General features: G+C 61.2%; 2 protein-coding genes across 4 annotated transcripts; one reads left to right on the top strand and one right to left on the bottom strand.

The window, feature by feature from the left end:
• Nucleotides 1-346: 346 nt before the first annotated feature.
• On the bottom strand, nt 347-10,917 carry SPRED3 (sprouty related EVH1 domain containing 3). 2 transcript variants are annotated; one of them, XM_044759337.2, is made up of 6 exons: nt 10,785-10,917; nt 8,236-8,416; nt 6,942-7,110; nt 6,768-6,844; nt 4,617-4,760; nt 347-3,810 (listed from the first exon to the last, which is right to left on the bottom strand). In XM_044759337.2, exons 2-6 carry the CDS (start codon nt 8,410-8,412, stop codon nt 3,145-3,147), a joined length of 1,233 nt encoding a protein of 410 aa, XP_044615272.1. In that variant the 5' UTR covers nt 8,413-8,416; nt 10,785-10,917; the 3' UTR covers nt 347-3,144. The 2 variants fall into 2 exon arrangements, with proteins under 2 accessions (XP_044615272.1, XP_044615273.1); XM_044759338.2 differs by having other exon boundaries at nt 8,329-8,416.
• Nucleotides 10,918-11,706: 789 nt separating this feature from the next.
• Nucleotides 11,707-15,562, top strand: GGN (gametogenetin). Of its 2 annotated transcripts, none has more exons than XM_070499419.1 (2): nt 11,707-11,846; nt 12,604-14,644. In XM_070499419.1, the coding sequence occupies exon 2, from the start codon at nt 12,623-12,625 to the stop codon at nt 14,531-14,533; it is 1,911 nt and encodes a 636-aa protein (XP_070355520.1). In that variant the 5' UTR covers nt 11,707-11,846; nt 12,604-12,622; the 3' UTR covers nt 14,534-14,644. The 2 variants fall into 2 exon arrangements, with proteins under 2 accessions (XP_070355520.1, XP_044615268.2); XM_044759333.2 differs by lacking the exon at nt 11,707-11,846 and adding an exon at nt 15,395-15,562 and having other exon boundaries at nt 12,238-14,529.
• The last annotated feature ends 421 nt before the right edge of the window (nt 15,563-15,983 follow it).

Genomic DNA, 15,983 nt, shown 5'->3' with positions numbered 1-15,983 from the left:
TGCACCCCCATCTCCACTTTATTTTTTTTATATAGTATAGGTCATTTCTAACATGTCATTTGTTTATTGTCCCCTTCACTGTTAGGTTCATAAGCTCCTTGTGGGAAAGGATTTCTGTCTGTTCTTCACTGCTTTATCCCTAGTGCCTAGAACAGGGTTTGGCACATAATGGTGTTCAATAAAGGTGCTTTTGAGTGACTCAATGCATACAACTCAGCTGGAGGGTCTGCTCGGGATTAAAGGATGCAGAGGAGAAAGGAGAATTGGGGAGGAGGCTGGTTCGGCGGTTCAGGAAGATGCGCGGATGGGGGCACATCGATGCGAATAAAGAAGACAGGCTGAGACTTTGTCACAGACATTTCTTGGAGCTCATGCCCCCCTCCCCCATGACAAGGCTGGGTCTTTGGCCCCCATCCTCCCCCGCCACTTCAGCCTGCACTGACGATAAGATATTGAGGTCACAGACTGGCTTGGAATCAAGATCAGGAAGATAAATATCGGGGTGCCTCCCCCAAGTCTGGGGGCCAAGCATCCAATCCGAGGGGCAAGCAGCTGGGAAATTGGGCCTGGGGGCTCCAGGGTCTGAGGTCTTCCTGGCTCCCAGGGTCAGCCCTCCATGCACCCCTGCTTTGGGGGTGATGAAGGGTAATCATGGATCAGAGGTGGGTATCAGCAGGGAGCAGGACTGGGAGACCTGGGAGAGGCGGAGCTTCATCCGCAGATCCCACAGCACCTTACAGCACTCTGGTCCCCGGCCCACCCCTCCCCAAAACGAGGTAGGTTAAGAATGGAGCTTCCCCCCGCCCACCACGGAAGGGAGGAGACCGAGGCACAGAGAGAGGGATGGGGACCCAGGCTGCCCCAGCCCCCAGTCCCTCCGCCCTCAGCTCTGGTGGGTCTGACAGTGATGAGAGCTGGGCAGAGTGGGGGTGGGAGGGACACCCCCCTTTTCTCTCACCCATCCCAGGGTCTGGTTGGGAGAGCTGAATGTCACAGGTTCCGGATATAATAAATAGTTAATAATTTAAAGGAAGCGTCAGAAGGATCTATCCCTCTGGCCCCCTTGACCTATCCCTTGAACCCCCACAAGGCCATCCAAGTCTGGGTAATTAAGAAAGATATGTGCACATTCCAGATGCTCGGGACCAGGGGCAGGTCCCAGGCCCACACAACAGTGAGACTGTCTTGCTTCAGGACCTTGGTCCCCCATTCAGGCCATCAGATCTGAGGTACCCTGGAAGTCCCATGCCATTCAGGGTAAAGACACTGTGGCATCTCCTTCCCCAGAAGAGGGGTCTGAGAGGGCCTTGAAACAGGCTTTCAAACTTTCTGAAGCAACTTCAACTCTGGGACGGAAGAGAAGGGGTTCATGGGGGTGGGGGCGGCAGCGGACATAAAAAGCTTGGACTAGGACTCAAGGTGGGGCTTGGGGCAGGGTCTACAAGGCTGTGGTGAGAGAGTGAGTGAGTGTGAATGTGTGTGTACACCAGCAGAGCCACAGCTAGCCCAAAAGTTGCCTTTGTGCAACTTAGAAAAGGCACACTTTCCTCTGACGCCACAGCGTGGCCAGCAGAGGGCGGTGGGAGCTCCAGCCCCACTCCCCCCCTTGGCCACATGCCTTTGCTTGGTGCACAGCCTGCACAATCAATCATCCATGGTTGGGTCCTAGAGATGGGAGTCGGGGAGCTCTTGGTAGTCCTGGAATCCAGGAATATGAGCTCAAAATGGTGGAGTTTTCCTCCCCTAGAGTAAAAGGCTAATTCTGTGGGATGCTGGGGGCTCAGGCTGGAGCCCCTGAGACAAGAATTCCAGAGTCTGGGACCTTGGGGTCTCAGGGGCCCATGGATGGCCTGCCATTCAAGGGACAGCAGGTCTCAGGGAGCATCAGGCTAGAGAGGTCTGAGTGCAAAGAAATCTGGGACCTGAAGGTGCTGGGGTGCTGGGGCACCTTAGATCTGACCATCTCTGACATGGAGGGACCAAGGTCTTGCGTCAGGGACAATTCCAATGTTGTATAGGCTTGAGCCCTGAATTTGGGGGTCAATGGCACCTTGGGGTCATGGATCCAGTGCTCCTAAAGCACCTTGGGGTCACTCAGGGACTGGGCTCCAAGGGGTCAGAGGTCTGGGATGCCATGAATGTCCCAAGCTGGGTTCCCAGCCTTTCGGGGATTGGGAATCTGTGGGTACAAAGAAGCTGAAGATTCCAGGACATGCTGGGGCTTGAATTCCTGGTCCAAGGCGGATTGGAAGAGGGTTATCTGTGGACTTGGGACCAGTGTCTTGGGCCCTGAGGTGTTGGTGGGCTTCAGTCCTACATCTGGGGGTACTAGGCAGCTCAGAGTCCTATATATGAGATCCGAAGTTCTTGGGAACACTGGCTGGGGATGGGTGGGTCTACAGAGGTCTTTGACCCCTGACTCCCAGAGCATCTTGGGAGTCTGACATCTGGGTCTTGGCAGGGCAGGGAGGGAGCATTCTGGAATGGGTCTCCCAAGTAATGGTGGTCAGAAAACATCTGATTGAGCATATCCAAGGACTGAGGGCATCTTAAGAGGGTTTGATGTCTCAGGGCTCCTGGGGCTACAAGAACATCTCAGATATGAGTGCCCCAAGTTTTAGGCGAGCACTCAGGGACCATTTGGGGTGATTCTGGATCCTGTGGTCTCAAGGCCTGGGAGTAACTGTATACAGGCAGGGTCAGATATTGACAACTCCTGGCTAATTCGGGGGCTGTAATCTGAGGGGTCATGGCGCCAGGCATGACCGGGTCTGGGTTGGTTATTTGAAGAGGGAGTCAGGGTTCAGGGCCCTGTGTCTCTCAGGGATCCGTGTGCTGCCCGGCGGCCTGAGCTGCCGAGTCTGAGGGTGCCTGGAGTCTCCTCAGTCAGGTCGGGATGGGAGCGGGAGGGGGGGCGTACAGGGTCGCTAGAAATCAGGATGCCTGGGACCTCTTGCGCAGACATCCCAATGAAGCTGAGTCTGGGGTATCTCAGTCCTAGATTTGGGGTCCAAGTTCCAGGTGTGGGGTCTCTCAGACCAAACTCAAGCTCCAAGTTCCGGTTTTTGGGTCCGAATGGAGTCCGGGGTCCTGGACCCTCAATTTTAGGCCCTCGGTCCGGCTGCGGGACCCCCCAGGCCGTCCTCACCGCGCCGCCTCCTCGTGGCGACCCCCGCAGCCAGCGCATCCGCATCGCGCCGCGACCCAGTGGCACGCGCGCAGGGGCGCGTAGCAGCAGAGGCAGGGCACGGCGAGGGAGAGCGCGGCCAGCGCGGCCCAGCGCGCGGCGGGGCGCGGGTGGCCTGGCTCGCAGGCGCACGGGTCCGAGAAGTCGCCCTCGGCGTCCGACAGGCAGTGGTAGAGCAAGCTCTCGGCGCACCACAGGCAGCTGAGCCGGCGCACCAGCAGCCGACCCGGGTCCGGGGCCTCGGCGCAGCGGCCTCCACGGCCATCAGCGCGGCGGCGGAAGAGCGCGCGGCAGTGCACGCAGCGCGCCGCCTCCTCCGCCTCCGGGGAGGCCTTGGCCGGCGCAGGAGCCGGGCTGGGGCCAGGGGGCGGGCGAGCCGGGGGCGCTGGGGGCGCAGCCTCGGTGAGAGGGGCGGGTAGTGCTGCGGGGGGCCCCAGGGCTGCGCCCCGCAACGGGCCGGTCTTGGCGAAGCGCACGACGCAGGTGGACAGGGCGAGGGGCGCGGGCGGCCCGGCGCGCCGGTAATCTTCATAGCCGCGGCCGCCCCAGCCCGGGCCCCCTGCCCCGGCCAGGGGCTCTGAGGGCTCCGGAATCCCCGTGAACGGTAGAAGCGGAGGGTAGCTCTGCGGGACGAAGGGACAGGAGAACGAGTTAGTGGGGTGTTGGATCCCGCACACCCTACCACAATCCACAATCCATCAGTCTCAGAAGACCAGAGAATCCAAAGACGCAGCCACAGGCCTCACTCATCCTCCGATCCTGAGTGCCGACCTCCGCCTCTCAGACTCCAAGCCCTCAGCCCGCTCCTCTCCCCGGGACAAAGGAAATCTATAGACGGACAGAAGAAGCCACACCAAGCCCACACCGTAAGGACCCAGTGGTCCAGGCTCCCAGTCCTGTCCTCTCTCGAGATCCAGAAGTCCCGGCACCCAGCCCCCTCTACTCTCAGATCCAGGAGTCCTGGACCCCAGCCACCTCCTCCTTCAGGACGCAGGAGTCCGGTCCCCGGGTACTCTTTTAGCCCCTTGGATACCACGCCGCCCTCCCCCCCAACTCCGTGAATTACGCAGTCTAAAGAACTCCTTCCATGAGTCCTAGCAACCCCCTAACATACTTGACGAATTCAATGGCCAAGTCGTCCCCCGAACTCCTCTGGAATTGCAGAACTTTCTAAAATCTCCAAGAGCGCAGGAGACGCGGGAAGACCTCGCCCAACAGTCCCAACCCTCGGAGGCCCCCAAGCCCCGCCCCCTCTCCTCCTCCCCCACCCCCCGCCCCGCCCCGCCAGAAGTCAGGTCAGGCATCCCCCAGAATCCAGGTGTGGTCTCTCGCCCCTCTGTGGCCTCAGCTCCCACCCACTTCGGGACCCCAGCGCCTGGCCCCATTTCACCCGGACCCCCAGACTTCCGCTGGGGGTCGGAGGTCGCACCTGAGCCGAGGAGCGGCGGCGCTGGGGCGGCGTGGCCGGCCCGAAGCCGGAGGCTGACTCCACGGTGACGATGGAGGCTGCCGCGGTGGGGGGAGGCGTCTCCTGGCGGCTGTGACTGGAGGAGGAGTCGCTGTCCACGTGGGACTGGGGGAGACGGGCGAACTCAGAGCCGGACCTCCCCGCCCCGACCCGGCACAGCCGATCCCCTCACACAGACCCCCTCCCACGTCCAGCAAGGGCTCCGCAGCAGCTCTGCCACTGACTGGTTGCGTGACCTCCTCTTTGAGCCTCAGTTTCCTCTTCTGTAAAATGGGGATGCTAGTAGTGTCTATTCATAGGGTATGGTTAGGACCCACTGTATTGGGCATAACAGTGTTCTAAAGGGCAGGAAGAGCAGGAAGTGGTTATCCTTATTGTTATTAGTATTCGACCCCAGGCTTAGCTCACCAACCTACAGAACATCAAACCATCCTTCTCCCTTCTCAGAACCCCTCTCCCGCGGCCAGTCAGCCGCCTTGCTGCCTCATTCCCACGGCCACACCTGTATGGGGGCAGTTCCACCCACCTGAGATGGGTTCCTTCCCATCCAAACCGAGCTCTGCCCTTCATAAGCTGAAACATAGCTTCCGAGAACCCTCAGTTGCCTTTCCATAACTCGGGGATCGTTTCACTGTTTTCAGTAAACATTCGTTAAGCACCCACCACGTGCCAGGCGCACAAGGGACATTGTCAGGATGGGAGATGGAGTGTGGCCAGCACAGCATCTTTCCTGAGCAAGAGCTCAGGCAGAGGGAACGGTCAGCGCACCTTTTGTGGCCCCACCTGTATCTCCCATTATCCTGGCATTCCATCTTTCTGCCCAGGGACCCAGTTTAGTTCCTCCAAGTGTTTTCAGCAACTCCCAGTGTTCCCAGCAAGTACCAACTCGCATCCGACATTATGTACATTTATTCAGTCAATAAATTTATTCAACACATCTTTACTGAACACTTGGTATATCCTGGACACTGTCTTAGGCACTGGAGATGCAGCGGGAAAGCCATAGAAGAGCCTTGCCCTCCTGGAGCTGACATTCTAGCAAGGGAGAGGGACAGTAAACTGATACATAAGAAGAGTGTCTGCTGGGAAAGCAAATCAGGGAAATAGCCTAGAAGATGGGAACAAATTAGAAGAGTATAAGGAGCACTGGGATGGCAATTTTAAAGAGCTACTCAAGGAGGGGCTCAGGGAGAAGGGGATATGTGTGGAAAACCCTGAGGAAATAAGGGCATGAGCCAGGTAGAAATTTGGGGAACAGTGTGCCAAGACAGAAGGACCAGCCAGTGCAAAGGCCCTGTGACAGGAATGTGTCTGCCCTTTTGGAGTAACAGTGAGGAGGCCACTGTGGCTGGAGCAGAGTGAGCAAGACGGAGAGCAACAGAGGGCCAGATGGTGTGGGGTCTTACTGTAAGGATTTTGTCCGCTACCCCGTGTAAGACGGAGCCCTGGGAGGGTTCTGAGTGGGAGATGACCACGATCTGACTTCGATGTCACTAGGGTCCCTCTGGCTGTGTGTGGGGAGCAGCCAATAGGGCATAGGAGGGGGCAGGGGACAATGAGAAGCTGGTGAGATGGTCCAGTGGGAGATGAGGGTAGTCAGTACCAGGGTGGAGCCAGATCCTGGTCATCTTGAAAACGGAGCCAATATTTACTGACAGACTAAATGAGGGGCATAAAAAAGGAGATGAGTCAAGGCTGACTCCAGGGTTTGTACCCTGAGTCACTAGAAGGATGGACTTGTCACTATTTGCTCCTCCATTTACTTTTCATATTTGTTCATTTTTATTGTTTATCTTTTTGCCTGCCTCTCCACACTAGCATAGGGGCTCCAGGAGGAAGTGACTTGGTTTTGTACCGATGCATCCCCAGTGCCTAAAACACTACCTATGGACAGTGCTCAGTAAACAGCCCTGACTGAATGGATGAATGTGCTCCATCACGATAGAACAGAAAAACTAGAGTAACTGGGATTGGATCGATGCTAATAGTTTGGGCCCAAATTTGTGTCCCCAGCACGTGGCCTGGTGCCTGATCCACAGCAGGTGCTCAAGAATGTTTGCAGAACAGAAATGAACCCCTCCCTCCCAGCAGACCTGCGTCCTGGAGACTCACCGTCAGAGGGCAGGGGGTCTCTGCGGTGTCCTGGGAAGGGGAGGAGGAGGAGGAGGAAGAGGAGGGGGTGAGCGAGCCTGGGGCAGGGAGAGAGGCAGAGAGTGAGTTCCCGGGGCCCCAGATTCTCTCACCTCTCCACCCAGCACCCCACTGGCCACCACCTATGCCACTCACCTCGACCCAGGGCGGCCAGCGCGGCCAGCAGGCTGTTCTGGAACTCATCAGCCTCTGCAGGACTCTGAAACGTCAGCCCGAACTTGCAGTCGCCCAGGCTCCAGTGATGGAAGATGGGGTTCACCTTGTTGTAAACCAGGCCTGGCCTCAGGGTACACTCCAAGGTGGTCTGGGGGGCGGGAGGGGGCCAGGTCAGACACCCATCCAGCCATGCCTGTGACCTCCCCTTAACCCCCAGCCTCTCTGCATATGCCCAGCATCCCGCGAACCTCATTTCTCCTAGGGGTACCCCTGAACCCTGATCAACACCCCAATACCACTCCTCAATTTTATTGAACACACCTCTGATACTCCAACATTTCTCCCAAGCCCCTTGAGCCCTACATTTTCCAATACCTCCCTCTGATATTCCCAATGGGAATCCCAACTCTTATTGGATCTCTCAAAAAATTACTTACCCCCTTCTGATAACCCAACATCCCCCCTTCCAAGTCAAGTGCACCCCCAAACGTTATGGAACATCTCAAAAGATTACCATTAATCCCCTTGTGATGCCTCAATAATCTCCCAAAACACTACCCCCAAAATTCTTACCAAACTCCCACAGACTTCCCCTCAGACGCTGGTCCACACCTAGCCGTTCCCTCATATCCTTGCCCGACACCACAAAATTCCCTCACACCGTTTCCACTCCCCCACACTGTTCCTGCTGACCCCCACTTTGAGATGCAACCCTTCTCCCAAAGCTTTTCAGATAATTCACATCTTTCTACTACATTCCCGCCGAAGCTTCAACCTTGTCCTTCCAAATCGTGCCAGAGAGCCCCGAATATTCCTGCCGAACCCATATGTGGCATTGTAAACCCTATCTGACACTTCCAGATGGCCCCCCACCAAATGCCTCTGTATACTCAGGGCAGACAGGGGCCTCATGGTGAGGATTTCTGAGCAAGATGGAGCCACGGGAGGGTTCTGAGCAGAGGAGGGATATGATCTGAGTCAGGTGTTAGCAGGGCCCCTGGAACAGACTGAGGTTGGGGGAGGGAGCAGAAGCAGGGCAAGAATCCAGTGAGGAGGCTGCTGTGACAGTCCAGCAGGTGATGGCAGTGGACAGGACCTGCTTGGTACCCCAAACTCCCAACCCTTATCCATAGGACAGATATTCACTGCCAAACTCTTTCCCACACGCCGGGGTGATTCCAGGCTGGGAGATGCCCTGGCCTCAGCTCTGCTCTCCCGGCCCCATTCCCTATGTCCCCATGCCCCCCACATCCCCACGCCCGGGGTGGCTCACTTTCTGGTCCCGGAGGCGCTCCCCGTGGATGACGTAGTGCCCCTGGCGGGTCCCCCCCTCGGGCCTGGCCCCTCGGACCCGACATACGCTCACCTGGCTGAGGCCCCCGCCCCCCACAGGCAGCCAGCCCCCACTGGAGTCATCTCGGGCCATCACCACGGCTCGGACCCGAACCATGTACCTGGAGGAGATGGGGGGACAGGGACAACATGGTCAGTGAGCTCCAATCCTGCTTGCCTATTCCTTGTTCCCCCAACCGTCACCTCCCCTCTTCATCCCTCACATCTGGATCCACGGCACCCTTGGCCACCAATCCTCTACCTTCCACCCCCACCTGCTCCCCCATCCATACCTTCTCCCTGATGCCCACCTTCTCCCCCCTCCACACCTTCTCCCCCGTCCACACCTTCTCCCCCCTCCACACCTTCTCCCACATCCACTCCTTCTCCCCCCTCCACTCCTTCTCCCCCCTCCACTCCTTCTCCCCCCTCCACTCCTTCTCCCCCCTCCACACCTTCTCCCCCCTCCACACCTTCTCCCCCCTCCACACCTTCTCCCCCCTCCACACCTTCTACCCCCTCCACTCCTTCTCCCCCCTCCACTCCTTCTCCCCCCTCCACACCTTCTCCCCCATCCACACCTTCTCCCCCATCCACACCTTCTCCCCCCTCCACTCCTTCTCCCCCCTCCACTCCTTCTCCCCCCTCCACACCTTCTCCCCCCTCCACTCCTTCTCCCCCCTCCACTCCTTCTCCCCCTCCACACCTTCTCCTCCATCTACACCTTCTCCCCCCTCCACTCCTTCTCCCCCATCCACTCCTTCTCCCCCTCCACTCCTTCTTCTCCATCTACACCTTCTCCCCATCCACTCCTTCTCCCCCATCTACACCTTCTCCCCCATCTACACCTTCTCCCCATCTACTCCTTCTCCCCCGTCTACACCTTGTCCCCCATCCACTCCTTCTCCCCCGTCTACACCTTCTCCCCATCCACTCCTTCTCCCCCGTCTACACCTTCTCCCCATCCACTCCTTCTCCCCCATTTACACCTTGTCCCCCATTCACACCTTCTCCCCCATCTACACCTTGTCCCCCATTCACACCTTCTCCCCCATCTACACCTTGTCCCCCATCCACTCCTTCTCCCCATCCACTCCTTCTCCCCCGTCTACACCTTCTCCCCATCCACTCCTTCTCCCATCTACACCTTCTCCCCCATGCCCACCTTCTTCTAGCAGGGCTTCTTTCTTCCTCCTGCCATCTCTTTCTCCCATGCCTACCTTCTCCATAACTACCTTTTCTCCCCATACCCTCCTTTCCTTCATTTCCCCATCCTTCCCGTCCCCTCTGCCATAGGCTCGGTTTTCCACTTCCCTTCCCCCTCCTGTTCATCCCCTATCAACCCTGTCTCCTTCTTCTCCCTCAGCACAGACCCACAGCCCCACCCATCGTTCCCCCTCACAGCTGGGTGCCTGCGCATATGTATTTTCTTAGAGCCCATCAACTCAGCTCCAGTCCTCCCTACACTGCCTCCGCACCCGGCTGCCCAGGCCACTGGCTGGGTGAGAAACCCAGGCTCCCTTACCCCCACCCCTTCCCGGATTTATGAATGAGACCGGATGCAAAGCTCACTGAGTCACCCAGCAACGGGAGATGGGCAAGGAGCAGGGAGAGAATCAGAAATGGCCAGAGAGAGGCCGAAAGGGAGATGGAGGCAGAGGAAGCCAGAAACGGGCGACCAAGACACATCCAGAGAGCATTTCATTCACAAAAATCAAACCTGCTCCCTCAGGCCTCAGCAGAGGGAAGGCAAGGGGGAGAGATTGGCGAGGGGTGGGGGGGATTGATCCCTCCTCCTCTCCCTCCCCGCCCCAGCATCCTTCAGAACCATCTTACCCCGCCCCCCAGCTCAGGGGACGTAGCCCTCCGCCCAGTAATCGGGATCAGCGTCCAGCCCCTCGCGACCACCTAGCGCAAGGACCCTGGCGTCCCAGCCTTAGGGACCCAGGGGACAAGCTCTAGCCCCTTCCCCCACCCGCAGGCTGCCGGGTTTCCCCGGCCGGTGGGGAGGGGAAGGGGCGGCCGCAGAGCCCCCAGCCCCCTTTTCTCAATGGGATGGGATTTTGTGAATGAGCAGTCACGTGACGCTGCTTCCTTTGTCCGCCCGCCTCCGCCGACAACAGGTGAAGCCGAGAAAGAGGGCAGGGGTCCCCCGCAGGGCCTAGCTGGGATGGGACGCCGGGATTTCTGGGTGCCCTACGCTCCCTACACATGTTTCCCAGGGGGAGTGGTCCCCAGAGTTCCTCAATGATGGGGGTCCAGTACGGAATTTTATGAATGGGGCGTCCTCGGAAGAAGTCCAGGCCCCCCAAATGGAGACTGGTACCCCAAATGGCTGCCGCGCAGTTTAGGGGCCCCCACCCCCTTGTCCTTCCAGCCAGGGTGTGGGGGGCGCCCTGGTGGGCAGGAGGCGCAGCGCGGTCCTGGCCGCCCCCTCACCGTGACAGGCGGTCGGTCAGCCCCCGCCCCCTCGCCCCCCTCGGCACCTGCCTGGGAGGCTCCGGCCGGGCTCCGAGCGGCGGCGACGTGGCCTCCTCCTCCTCCTCCTGTTCGCTCCGGCTCCCTCGCTGGCTCCGGCGGCGCTAGAGACGGGCACCGGGAGCCGGGGCGAGGGGGGAGGGAGGGGGAACCTGGAAGACGGGTGGGGGGGAGGGGGCGGCTTGGGGGAGGGGTAAGCGCGAGGCGGGCGCACTTGCCCGCTGGGTCCTAGAGCCCGGCACTGGCTCCAGCGAACAGCCCCCCAGCCCCCATTTTCTCAGCATCCAGAGAGGACCCCCTACTTTCCCATCCATCCGCGCCATTGGCTCTTGAGGATGTGGGGAAGGGGTCCGGGACAGGGCCTGGTCTCAAGGTTCGAAAGAGGCGAGGGTCTACGCTTAGGTTTCTCAATGGGAGGGGCTGGGTGCCTGGCAGGGTTCGAAAAGGGGTGGGGCGAGGAGGAAGCATCGCCAGGGGGCGGGGTCGGAGGACCTGGGAAGGAGAGGGTGAGGACGCCGAAGGCGCGGACGGGCGCGTGCGTCACGGGGGGCCGGGCCCGCGGTGGATGGGCCTTCTGGGCGGGCCCCAGGCAGGAGAGGGTCCTGGGAAAAGATGTTGCGGGGTCCTAAAAGGGCGAAGTTTAGAAGTAAATTGTCGTAGGGGCGGGGCGCAATAAATAGCCAAAAGGGAGGAGCTACGTAGCCGTGTTCATAATGGGCGGAGCTTCGGGATAGGGACTAACGGAGAGGGGCGGAGCATTGCAGAAGGGCGGAGCCAAGGAGAACGATCGAAAGGGGTGGGACCCAGGGCTACAGGCCTGGGGGCGGGGAAGAAGACAACGGAGTAGTATTTCAAAGGGAGATCCAGGTTCGTAGGGGGCCGGGCTCAAGCTGGCTCACGGGGGCGTGGCCTCGAGGGGGCGGGGCCTAGGCCTCGGGGTCTGCCCTCGCTGGCTCGCCTACCTGCCTTCACCCGCACCCCCGTTCTTTTCGGTTATTTTCTGCTACGGCCGTTCCCCGCCCTGCCCTGGGCCCAGGGGGCCGCGGTCTGAACTTAGGTGGGCTGCAGCAGTCGGTGAGTGGCAACGTCTGGGCGAAGGCGGAGCCAGGGCGGAGCTTGGGTAGAGGGGTGGGGCCTGAGCGGTGAGGCCTGCGGGCAGATCCGAAGGGGAAAAGAAGTTTAGGAGCCAGGCCTGAGGATCTGCCTCTTTCCAGAGGGCTGGACCTCACCCAAGTGATGGACAGAGAGAGAGGGATTGGAGGGCTATTGGTGAGGACTGAGGGGTTAGCAGGACAAGAATACCCGGTATGTTAGACGGAGGCGGGGCCAGAACTGGGGGGATGGTTGACGAGGCTGGACTCCTGACGACCCGGGCGGGACCAGGGGACGGGGACGGGGACAGGGCCTGGGCCTCAAGAGCCCGGTTAAAGTGAGGGAGAGAAGCTTGAACTCCTTGTAGGCCGTAGAGGCTACTGAGTACCATCATCATGATGTGGCCTGGGTGACTGCCAGGAAAGGAGGCAAGACGTGTGTCTTGGAATTTGGAGACGTGGCCCAAGTGTAGGGATGTGATCTGAGGGACCAGCCAGGGGGACAGGTACACTAAGAGGATGGGGCCTAAGTGGCTGAACAGCAGCTGTATGGGGCCATGGGGAAGAAGGCGTGAGTGTCAAGAGTCAGGGAACAGGAATGAGGCTGGAGACGAGTGCCTGAGTGGATCTTGGAGGACAGGGGCGGGGCCGATGGGGACGGGTAGGACCACGTACAGCCAGCCTCGTGGGGGTCCCCACAATCCTGGCAGACTGACTGGAAGAAGTTTTTCTGACCACAGTCCCCGACCTCCGTCAGAAATGGGGAACGTGCAGTCGGAGCCGTCCGCAGGCGGGGGCTCCCGAAAAGAGCAGGCCTCGGACCGCTCCTCCGACTCCCGCCGGACGTCCCTGGCGGAGCCCGAGGTCACCCCCTCCTCCCCGGCCATGCGCCTGGCTCGCGGGCTGGGCGTCTGGTTCCCCGGCAGCTCCGCACCCCCGGGACTCCTGGTTCCCCCGGAGCCCCAGGCCTCACCCTCACCCCTGCCCCCGACCTTAGAACTGCCCTCGCCAGTGACGCCCCTTTCTCAGGAGGCGGCTGCGGCCGCGGTCTCCACACCACCCCCGCCCCCCGTGGGGACCCTGATGCCCGCGCCGTCTAAGTGGCGAAAACCCACGGGCCCACCGGTGCCCCGAATCCGCGGTCTGCTGGAGGCGAGCCACCGCGGCCAGGGCGACCCTCCGAATCTCCGCCCGCTGCCGCCGCCGCCGCCGCCCCGGCAACTGATGGAAGAGGACCCCGACCCTGTCCCGAGGACCCCAACCCCGATTCCGCCGCCCATGGAGCCGCGGAAGCCGCTGCCGCCGCCACCTTCCGATTGCCAGCCCCCGGAGCGCAGAATCGCCCCCGCGCTGGCCACACCCGGGCACGGCGGCGAAGGCCAGGCGGGCGGCGGGGCCTGCGGTGGGGCGCTTCCCCAGGCCGGCGAGGGCGAGATGGCCCGGCCTGCGGCCTCGGAGCCTGGCCTCAGCCTGCTGTGTAAAGTCACCTTCAAGTTGGGGCCCCCGTTGCCCCCTGCAGCGGCGTCGAGTTCCTTAGCGACCAAAGCCTCCCTCGGGGGCGGCGGAGGTGGAAGATTCTTCTCCTCCACCTCGGGCGCCATCTCTTACGCTGAGGTCCTAAAGCAGGGGCGCCTGGCTCCGGGGGCCGCTCGGCCCTCGGGAGAGGTCCCTCGGGGGACTCAGGAAGCAAAGGGCGGTGATGGAGACGGCGAAGGGTGTTCTGGACGCCCCTCGGCGCCAGCGACCCACGCCGGGACTCTTCCGCCACCACCTTACACCACCTTGCCAGGCTCGAAGCCCAAATTTGACTGGGTGAGCCCTCCCGATGGCCCTGAACGCCATTTCCGCTTTAATGGAGCAGGCGGGGGCGTCGGGTCGCCCCGACGGCGCGGGGCCGCGCTCTCAGGTCCCTGGGGCTCCCCGCCGCCTCTGCCGGGGCAGATGCACCCGGCTCCTGGGCCCCGCAGGCCCTCGCCCGCCCTGCTGGCGCCGCCTATGTTTATCTTCCCGGCGCCCACCAATGGCAAGCCTGTGCGCCCCGGGCCTCCCGGCCCGCAGGAGTTGCCGCCGCCGCCGCCGCCCAGGGCACCACCCACGCCGCCTCCCGCTCCGCCGCCCACCCCGCAGCCGCCGGTGCTCCAGCCCACGCCGCTGCCCGTGGCGCCCCCGCCCACCCCAGGCCCAGGCGACTTGGAGTCGGCCCTGGCTCCCGCCCCGGCTCCCGCCCCGGCTCCCGCTCTGCCCCTTGCCCTGGCTGCCGACCAGGCCCCAGCCCGGGCCTCGGCCCCGGCCCCATCTCCGGCCCAGGCCCCATCTCCGGCCCAGGCCCCGTCCCCGGCTCCAGCTCCAACTCCAACTACGGCCGAGCCATCGCCGCCCCCGCCCGCGCCTAAGGCCCGCACGCGCAGGAACAAGGGCTCCCGCGCAGCCCGGGGCGCGACCCGTGAGAACGGCGCGCCTGGAGACGGCCCTCACGAACAGACTGCAGCTGCTGTGACTGACAGCGGCGGAGGGAGTGGTGGCGGCGGGGCTCCTCCGGCGGGGACGGCCACCACGGGCGCCGCGCGCCACTGGCCGCCCTTCCAGGTGCTTAACTCGTGTCCCTGCAAGTGTTACTGTCGCCACCAACCGCGCCATCGTCGCCTGCCACGCAACGTGTCTGCCTGGTGAGGAGAAGTCAGGGAGTAGGGAGGGGCGGACTTCCTAGAATACCCCCAGGAAACCTGAACTCGACCTTCCCGGATAGAGACCCGCTGAGCCCTTTGGTGTCCTGACCCCAGCTGACTCTTGACCCTCCCTTTGGCTGCATTTCAAAGGCACCTGAGCTCCAATCCTTCAGGACCAAGGAGTCCTGACACTATACTGACCCCTGACAGGGCCCGTATCCAGACCTCCAAGCTGACCCTTGGCCCTCTCGTTACTCTCTGGAACCACCAGGGAAGGAAGCTGGTCCCAGCTGGCCGGACCCTATTCAGGGCCTTGACCCTGTCCCTGAGGGCACCAAGAGGGACCACGTCCCAGGCTGTTCAGGAATGGGAGGGGAGGAGATGTCTTCTGGAACCAAATGGATGTAAACGCAGGCCTCTGAAGGAAGCCCCGGGCCTGGCCCCAGACTGCTGAGCCCTCCCTCCAGCCTTGGCAACTTCTCCTGACTCTGGGACCCAGGCGCTGACCGCCAGAGGGCACTGACGCCCCAGTTGCTGTGCTGAGTCCTCAGATCCCAGGAGACAGTGCATGCTCCAGGTCCCCCTCCCCCACACTGGATCTCAGCATCTGGTCACCAGGATCTGTCTGAGTCACTGACAGACCCTCTGCCCTGAACCCCTGGTGCTCAGCTAAGACCTGGGGTAGGTGTGGGGGACACTAACCCCAACCATCAGCCCCCTTTCCTGCTAAGTTTAAGTGGATGGGCCTGCCCTAGACTGCCTCTGGGATATTCAGACGTGGCCCCTACACAGACAGGGAAAGTGAAGCCTAAAGGGCTGAGGGCCTGGCCACATAGCAGGCCCTGCTGATTCCACCCTCCCCTAGGCTGAGCACGCCCACCAACCACCTAAGCGAGCCGCCCTGGGTCGCCACCATCAAGCTGGCTGGCTCGCTGGTAGCCGGGCTGGAGCACTACGACTTGCAGGCCACCCACTCCAACTGAGCAGCGTGCTCAGTGCCCTCTGCCTTCCCCTCCTCAACAATAAAATAACATCCAGATGCCTAGCTGCCTGTCGGTCACCTGTGAAGGGTGGAGGGGTGTGGCAGAGCATGAACACACCACATCCTGGGGACACAAGGCGGCTGCAGGCAGTGCAGCAGTAAAGAAGGTTCCGTTCATTCAGCACCCAGACTGCCGGGCCCAGGGGTGAGACAGTCTCAGTCCCCTTAACACCCCAGCCCCGTTGCTCAGCTGATCTGGGGCCAAGCTCAGGGATCCAGCACAATCACTGCAGAAGCAGGAGTGGTCACTCCCAGCTTACAGCCGGGAAACTGACTCCGGAAGACTTTCTTGGAAATCCCACATCCCACAGATGGCTCGGCCAGATGTGGACTCTGCCTTAAACACCTTCAGGAAAACAGGCTGGGGGTGCGGGAGCTTCTAAGTCCCAGCCGTGGCTCAAGAAGGCTGGGG

This window comes from Equus asinus, chromosome 26 (assembly GCF_041296235.1).
Source record: "Equus asinus isolate D_3611 breed Donkey chromosome 26, EquAss-T2T_v2, whole genome shotgun sequence".
In the NCBI taxonomy this organism is placed as follows: domain Eukaryota; kingdom Metazoa; phylum Chordata; class Mammalia; order Perissodactyla; family Equidae; genus Equus; species Equus asinus.
Note: the sequence above shows the minus strand (reverse complement) of the source record. Positions and strands in the feature narration are given on the sequence as shown.

What these genes read in the sequence shown, in the direction of transcription:
- GGN (XM_044759333.2), top strand. Translation starts at nt 12,383, where the DNA reads ATGGGGCCTAAGTGGCTGAACAGCAGCTGTATGGGGCCATGGGGAAGA. An exon ending in CCACGCAACGTGTCTGCCTG is followed by an intron (nt 14,530 to 15,394) that starts GTGAGGAGAAGT and finishes ACCCTCCCCTAG; the next exon opens with GCTGAGCACGCCCACCAACC.
- SPRED3 (XM_044759337.2), bottom strand. Translation starts at nt 8,412, where the DNA reads ATGGTTCGGGTCCGAGCCGTGGTGATGGCCCGAGATGACTCCAGTGGG. An exon ending in GCTGGCCGCCCTGGGTCGAG is followed by an intron (nt 6,845 to 6,941) that starts GTGAGTGGCATA and finishes TCCCTGCCCCAG; the next exon opens with GCTCGCTCACCCCCTCCTCT. An exon ending in GCCGCCGCTCCTCGGCTCAG is followed by an intron (nt 3,811 to 4,616) that starts GTGCGACCTCCG and finishes TTCGTCCCGCAG; the next exon opens with AGCTACCCTCCGCTTCTACC.